Source organism: Phyllopteryx taeniolatus, chromosome 5 (assembly GCF_024500385.1).
Source record: "Phyllopteryx taeniolatus isolate TA_2022b chromosome 5, UOR_Ptae_1.2, whole genome shotgun sequence".
Lineage (NCBI taxonomy): Eukaryota > Metazoa > Chordata > Actinopteri > Syngnathiformes > Syngnathidae > Phyllopteryx > Phyllopteryx taeniolatus.
In genome coordinates, this window is record NC_084506.1 from 18,420,658 (window position 1) to 18,428,474 (window position 7,817).

The window sequence follows — 7,817 nt, forward strand, 5'->3', positions numbered from 1 at the left end:
CTGTATCACAAAACCCGCTATTTGAACAGGAGTGTGTAGACTTTTTATATCCACTGGGTAACTCAATGATGATAATGAATATAAATTTATTCCTCCACATGCAGGTAGGTAAGTTCATTTGGTAATGTAAACTTTTTTGAGATGTTTATTTATTACCCCCTGTCCTTTCTCTTCAATGTATGCTCCCTCTGCGGCAAGTTGCCACGGCAACATTGTAGTGAGCGTGACTGGCTGTGGAATAAAAAAATAAATAAAACATGTGAACAGAGCAATTTTATTGCTTTGTATAAAAAAAGATACAAAATGCATTGACATGTTTTATATATCCGGTATGAATAAAAAGAAAAGGTTACGTTATCTTCCATTCCACACGCGAGTGAAAATATTACCAAACTATCAATCACGCAAAAACACTGAATCACCTTTTTAATGAAAATAAAACACTATATGATCATGTTTGAGTCACAGATCTTTAAAATACTTCAGTAAACAAGTGAGAGGTTCCCTTTCGCCAGATGTACGGTATGTGTGCCCAAATATACCCCAAAAGGTTTATTTTTTTCCCCAAAAGTCCTTAAAAAAAATCAGTACAAATCCAGCAAAGTCTCTACGGCAGATATACAATCATCTTCATCCGTCTGTCCGTCTTGCTGGAGCGACATACACAATGTGGACAAAGGTATTGGGACGCGTCAATGCGGGAAGTAGAAAAAAAAGAAAAGAAAAAGAAAACAGCTTCCACGTGTCCTACCTCTGGTTGATTCATTCACTGAAACACGATACTTTTGTCCATATCGTGTACATGTGGTCCCATAGTGGCCCAATGCCCCTTTTCCATTGCACGGTACCCATTGGTCTCAGCATGGCTCTACTCGCTAGTGACGTTTCGATGGTTTGTCTCCAAAGTTTACAAAGGGGTCAAATTTTCTTTGATGTTTAAAAAATAAAAATAAAAAATACATAAATGTACATTAAAAATGATGTACATTAAAAACTAAATTGTCTTTAATGTTCACAAAAACATTAAATTGTCCAAGTTTTACCAAAACACGGCTGTTCGGTTCAACAGAGACTAATTGTCTTTGTTGTTTACAAAAACGTGCTCTTTTATGTTCATTAAAACACGTCCGTTAGATTCTACAAAGCATGTTAGGTTCAGTAAAGGTTAGTTTGTCTTTGATGTTGTTTACAGAAAATGTACATTGGTTCTACACTCTCAAGGGTTTTGTTTGTTTACAAAAACACCGGTTAGGTTAATTAAAGACAAACTTTCTTTCATGTTTACAAAAACACTCATGTTAGGCTCATTAAAGATTGAATTGTGTTCAGTGTTTATAAAAATGTATGTTTAGGCTCGCTTTAAGACTCAAAATTCTCTTTGATGTTTACAAAACGTATGCTAGAGTCTAGACTCTAAATTGTCTTTTACATTTGCAAAAACACCTACGTTGGGTTCAAAAAGACTACATGGTCTTTGATGTTGACAAAAACATGTACGTAAAGTTTATTGGCCACTAAATCGTCTTTGATATCTACAAAAGCATGTTCATTCATTGTAACAGTAACATTTGAGGATACGCAGGCTACAAAAACAAACATGCTAATGTTAGCTTAGCCCGATGCGGCTTCCTGGCTCTGGACGCTGCACGCGCCACAGTCCCCGCCTTGCTTCAGCGCTCCGTTTTCTTGCTGCCCTCTTTCTTTTCAAAGACGTGGTTTTCACAGCTTTCCTCGATTACTAAGCAAGTTCTATAATGAGGTGAAAAATCTACTGCCCCAAAGCGAGGCGAGTAGAGCCAAGCGAGTACCGCGCAGTGAGAAAGGGGGCTTTAATAAGTTGTCATCACAGTCAGTTGTGGTTTCATGGAGAAAGAGGAGAGCAATTCATTCAAACAGCCTCAATAATGCCCATGTGCTAGCAGGCTAAAGCTAACCTCTCAGAGAATCTACCGATAACAGTAGACGCCGAACTTCTGGTGACGCGGAGGGAACCCGAAGCTACGCACCCCTGGTTCCGGCGGGCCGCAGTTAGCGCGGGCCTTTGCGATGGGATAGCGAACGCTACCGTCCGCCAGCCATCCGGCATCGCAGCGGTCCAATCCCGTGAGCCTCCATGCGGCGTACAGCTGGCCCACTTTGGCGACGTGACTGGAGTTCCCGGCACACGCCTGGACCGCTTCGGTGAAGTTGAGCTTGGACGAGCTCTGTAGGAAGTAGACGGTCCCTGCGGAAAGGAGGACATCAGTCATCACGGGATTGTCGCCAGGTTTACTGGTGTATTTAGCAGTGGTGACAGTTGAGAGGATTCAGAAGCAATGCGGAATTAGCAACAATTCTGATCAACACCTCTTTTTACATTTTTTGATTGTAAGTTCCCAAAAATAAAACTTCAAACTGATTACATTTAGTTTTACAGTAACACTCCATTACGAAAATGTCGTGCAATGTCGTAGCAGACGTGGCTAACATTGGCTCGTTTACAGTGCTAATGCTAGATCGCTTACTATGTAATGCACTGCTTAGCTGGAGTAAAAATGTTTTAACAATAGAGGGTGTTAAGAGACTATAACATGGTCATAGGGATCAAAAGTTAAGTGTCAATAAAAGATAAAAGGGAAATGTGGTTATTCATCCATTTTATTCATCATTTGTATTTATTTCACAATGTTTTCTATATATTAAAATATAGTTATTCTCTATAAAAAAGTGTTTATTATTTTGGGGTGCCTGGAACGGATTCATTGGATTTACATTATTTCCTATGGGAAATGTTACTTTGGTTTTAGTCATACTTTTTGGAACTGATTTATCACGAAAAACCGAGGTTCAACTGTAACATAATGAAATAGAATTTGAAGAAATAAACAGTTTTCCTCAATTGCTACATTTTGTCACTAAACAATCTTCTTCACTGTTTTTGTTTTGTTATATTTTTTGTCTTTTTCGCCACATTTCATGGACAGAGGTCCTCAGCCCGTGAATTATTTTAATAGCCTTGGATGGTGTTATAGACTTTATCAACTCTTGCTACCGTATTGTACATATCGTAGAAGTACTACAGTCGTACTGCTTCGCCAAGTCAACTACATGCACACCTCACTCATGTTTTTTCTGTGATTTCAAGCTTTAATTCAATCATCCACTTCTTCTCAGCAATCATTTTCTTGGGAACGATGGTTAGAAAAAATAAATTTGGCACATAATTTTTTTTTTTAATGCGGGCACAAAACACAACGATTCTTGTACAGTCACTACGAGGTATCCACGTGAACTGATGGTGTGAAGTACGCTGCTACCATCTAGTGGCGCAGTGGCTGAAGGTGACCCGAAGGTCAATTTTTTTGCTCGCGACACAAAGCAGAGAAAACTCCGGTTGACATCTTGATTGATAGATTGATTGATCATTTTGGAGACTTATAAGGCGTAAAAATAAGGGGCAACAGCGACATAGAGGAACGTTAACAAGGGAATCAGTACTTCTACCAACAATTATTTGTTTTAAAACAAAACTATCCATACTTCTTGGACTTAAGTACAGAATGTGAGTACTCTGCTGCTTAGTAATTCAGACCTTTAACCGAAGCGGAGAAGCAGAAGGCGTCGAAGCGGTGGAGGAGCCGATGGCGTCGACCGTAGCTGCGCAGACCCGGAGCCAAGTCGGATCCCCCGCATCCGGCGCGGACCGCGGTGATGGGGTACTGCACGGTGCCGTCGGCCAACCAGCCGGCGTTGCACCAGTCCAGGCCCTCGTCCCACGCCGTGAAGAGCTGCTCAAACGTGGCCAAGGTGGCGTCCTGAACCTGGCACGCCTGCTGGGCATCCAGGAAATTGAAGTGGTAGCGGCCTTTGTCCGAGTAGTAGGGAAACACCACACCTGCAGCCGGGAAAGTAAATACAACCTTGCTTTGTACGGTCTTAATGTGGCAACCCCAACTCTAAACTACAGTGGATATAAAAAGTCTACACAACCTTTTTCAAATGCCTATTTTTTTTTTTTTTTAAATAAAAAAAAGGAGACCAAGAAAAACCGTTTCAAAACCTTTTCCATCATTAATGTGACTGCAATTCAAGAAAAAAAACATCCCTTTTCAAGAGGGTAAGTAAACAAAAAACAGCTGAAATAACCCTCTTATAACTGGGGATGTGGCTCTGTTCAGAATTGACGAAACACATTCAAACTACCGCCATTTAAAGTTCAGATGTTCGAGTAGGCTTTTCCTGTGGTTTTTGTATTCACATCTTACAGCACACAAAAAAATGCCATTTGAGCAGGGGTGTGAAGACTTATTTCCATTGCATGTTTGAGTGAAATGAAGAGTTTAATTTTATTCTATAAACTACCTATAACATGACAACCAAATTCCAAATACAAATATTGGCATTTTGAGCATTTATTTGCAGAAAATGAAAAATATCAAAAGAGGTCTTTTTTTCAAGCTGTATGTTTTTTTGTTTTCCAGAGCTGTATTGTATGTTAGTACCCCATTGGTACCATGCCCAAAAGTGGTACGGGACAGTTCTTTTGAACCAAAGTGGAGCGTAAAGTTAACATAATGTCGTCGAGAATGGCCAGCCGATGCCATGTTGCTTCTGGGTAGGTCTGTTCCATTCACGGTCCACTCACCTCGCAGCTCCAGTTCCACGGTGACGCTCTCGTCCTCCAACCCGTCAATCACCTCGCATCGGTACCGTCCCATGTCGTTGAGTCGCAGCTCATTGATGACCAGCGACATGTCACCCGGCGCCGAGCGTCTCAAGCGGACCCGACCCCTGAACCCACCATAGCTGCGGTGGCGGTTGCCCATGGCGACCATCACCTGCGTTTCCACGGAGTAGGCCTCCGCCGTCGCCTCTGCAGGGTCAGCGGGCTCGCCAACGGCATTGGCGGGCAACCACGACCACTTGACCCGCGTCCGGCGCGGCGCGCTGAGCTCGGGTTCGTAGTGGAAGTGGCAGGGAAGGGTGACGCTGCTGCCCGTGGTGGCTGACACGGATGGCTGCGAGGACTCCACGTACAGACGCACCCCGTTGAAATAGACTACAGGAAGAACAACAGGGAACTTAAAATGGTTCGCAAACTTTTTACACCAAGTACCATGTCAAAAAATATTTGGTTCTCCAAGTTCCACCATCAAATCCAAAATTGGAATGATGTAGTGTAGTAGGCCTAAGTGTTCATTAAAAAAAAACAGGCAGCGGTTTTATTCGTAAAATGATTCCATTCAAATGCATTGCACATAAAAGTAAAATAAAAAATTTACCTACAGTAAATAAAGGTTTGAAAACAAAGAGTCCAAATGTAATGCAATTGTATTGCAGCTAAAAGTTAAATAAAACAGAAATGCATTTAAACGTACACTAGTGAAAAGGTACATTGACTTTAAATTTAAAGTAACAACATTCAGTAGTATTGTATATAAAATCAATGCAAACACAGAAAAAAAGATTTAAATGGGAGTTTTAAACATGTTACATAAACTATATTTCACTAACATAAAACTAACATAAAAATATATAGAGTAAAAGTATTAAATTACACATATGATGGTGTTTTATAATATTTTGTCAATATTATATTCAGTGTTTGGGCATAATTCAAAAATATATATGGAATTAAAAATGTTGATTTAAAAAATATCATGGACGTTATGAATGAAGGGACATTAAAACAGATTAAAAATATATAATTAAATAATATAATCGAAAAATATGACACTTTAGTAAGAAATGCAAAGAAGCATAAATGTGTTTATATATATATATATATTTTTTTAATATTGACATTTTTTTTAATTAAATATTTACTATGAAAACATTAAAAACAAAAATGTAAAACCGATGAAGGTCCAACTAAGGTACCTTTTTCGACGAGCGCACACAGACACACACAGACACACACACACACGGAGTGCCTTACTCTCCCCGTTGGCGTTGGCGTTGCCGACGTCATGGTAGTAGAAGCCGTTGTTGTAGTTGGAGTGAACGGCGGCGGCGGACGGCAGCAGGAGGAGCCCGCAGGCGGCCAGCAGAGGGCGCAAGAGCATTACACTGCAAGACACCCCCCCCCCCCCCCCCCCCACCAAGAAAAAAAAACGACCCCAAGAGGGTGCTTTAATCACACCCAAGCATAAATCACTCTCAAAATGTCCCCCGAAAGATACATAAAATAGTAACCAGAGCAAAATATTGTCGTTTTGTGCTTCCTCCTCCTCTGTGCTCATCACTATTAAACACCAAAGTTTCTAACAACGCATCTCCACTACCTGCACGTCATATGACTCTTTTTCACCATTTTAACTTTTATCGTAACAAAAAATATGAATGACAAAACAGTAGAGCAAACTCACCGTCTGGGAGAGAAGAGCGTGGAAAAACTCGCTGACAGCCACTCACACTCGGTGCGTGTGCGTGCGTGCGTGCGTGCGCGTCTATGTTTATGTACTGTAGTGTGTGTGTGTGTGTGTTGACTTCATCGTCCCCTCCTCCTCGTCGATGTCATGGGATAACGTCACCACCGCAGGCTTCCGCAATGTGACCTGAAGTCACACAGTAGTAGGTGAAAAAATAAATAAGTAAATAATTATTATTATTATCAAAAGTCACAAAGTATTGTTAAGCCTACAGGTGGACATTTGGGGGAATATGGCTTCTATTTTAATTTTTTATTTTTATTTTTTTAATCAAATTGTTGTATTCATTATAATTAACACAAATCAGTTTTAGATATATTGATGGTGAAGATTTAGGGGGAGTAAAATAATTATTGTTATTTCAATTGTTCAAGTTTAACATATTGCTAATCTATATTTTATTAATAATTATCACATCTCATATTTTGTTTTAATTTACATAGAAAAATCATTATTATTACAAGTTACAAAGTTTTAGGTATAGGTGGAAATTTAGGGGCAAATCATTAATTTTGTGATTTAATTGTAATTTTCTCCTTTTTAATCACACCTCTGACCTCTGCGTTAACCATCCATGAACAGGATGTGAGACGCATCTTCAAACAACAAAAGATTAACAAAGCGGAAGGCCCGGACCACGTGTCCCCATCCTGCCTCAAAGTCTGCGCGGACCAGCTCGCTCCAGTCTTCACTCAGATCTTCAACAGATCTCTGGAAATGTGCGAAGTTCCATCCTGTTTCAAATGCTCCACCATCATTCCAGTCCCCAAGAAACCTGCAATCTCGGGTCTGAATGACTACAGGCCTGTCGCTTTGACATCTGTGGTCATGAAGTCCTTTGAACGTCTTCGTGCTGGACCACCTCAAGAGTGTCACAGGTCCCCTGCTGGACCCCCTGCAGTTTGCCTACCAAGCGAACAGATCTGCGGATGATGCAGTCAACATGGGACTGCACTTCATCCTAGAACACCTCGACAGTGCAGGGACCTACGCGAGGATCCTGTTCGTGGACTTCAGCTCAGCGTTCAACACCATCATCCCTGAACTCCTTTCATCCAAGCTTCTCCAGCTCAGCGTCTCACCTGCCATCTGCCAGTGGATCTACAGCTTCCTGACGGGCAGGACACAGCAGGTAAGGCTGGGGGAGGCCACCTCATCCACACGCAGCATCAGCACTGGGGCGCCCCAAGGTTGTGTCCTCTCTCCGCTGCTCTTCTCTCTCTACACGAACGACTGCACCTCAGCGAACCAGACTGTCAAACTCCTGAAGTTTGCAGATGACACCACTGTCATCGGCCTCATCAAGGACGGTGACGAGTCTGCATATCGACAGGAAGCGGAGCAGCTGGAGCTGTGGTGCGGCCGACACAACCTGGAGCTGAACACGCTCAAGACTGTAGAGATGAT

The 7,817-nt window shown here is 41.5% G+C and overlaps 1 protein-coding gene across 1 annotated transcript; it reads right to left on the reverse strand.

Moving 5' to 3' along the window:
* Positions 1 to 260: 260 nt before the first annotated feature.
* On the reverse strand, positions 261 to 7,607 carry hapln3 (hyaluronan and proteoglycan link protein 3). The gene is made up of 6 exons (XM_061773535.1): positions 7,493 to 7,607; positions 6,348 to 6,536; positions 5,918 to 6,048; positions 4,625 to 5,038; positions 3,572 to 3,874; positions 261 to 2,224 (listed from the first exon to the last, which is right to left on the reverse strand). The coding sequence occupies exons 3-6, from the start codon at positions 6,042 to 6,044 to the stop codon at positions 1,947 to 1,949; spliced, it is 1,122 nt and encodes a 373-aa protein (XP_061629519.1). The 5' UTR covers positions 6,045 to 6,048; positions 6,348 to 6,536; positions 7,493 to 7,607; the 3' UTR covers positions 261 to 1,946.
* Between the last annotated feature and the right edge of the window lie 210 nt (positions 7,608 to 7,817).

Coding starts and splice junctions, on each gene's coding strand:
- hapln3 (XM_061773535.1), bottom strand. CDS start 6,044: ATGCTCTTGCGCCCTCTGCTGGCCGCCTGCGGGCTCCTCCTGCTGCCG. Junction 5,039..5,917: donor CGCCAACGCCAACGGGGAGA/GTAAGGCACTCC, acceptor TTCTTCCTGTAG/TCTATTTCAACGGGGTGCGT. Junction 2,225..3,571: donor CTTCTCCGCTTCGGTTAAAG/GTCTGAATTACT, acceptor TCCTTTCCGCAG/GGACCGTCTACTTCCTACAG.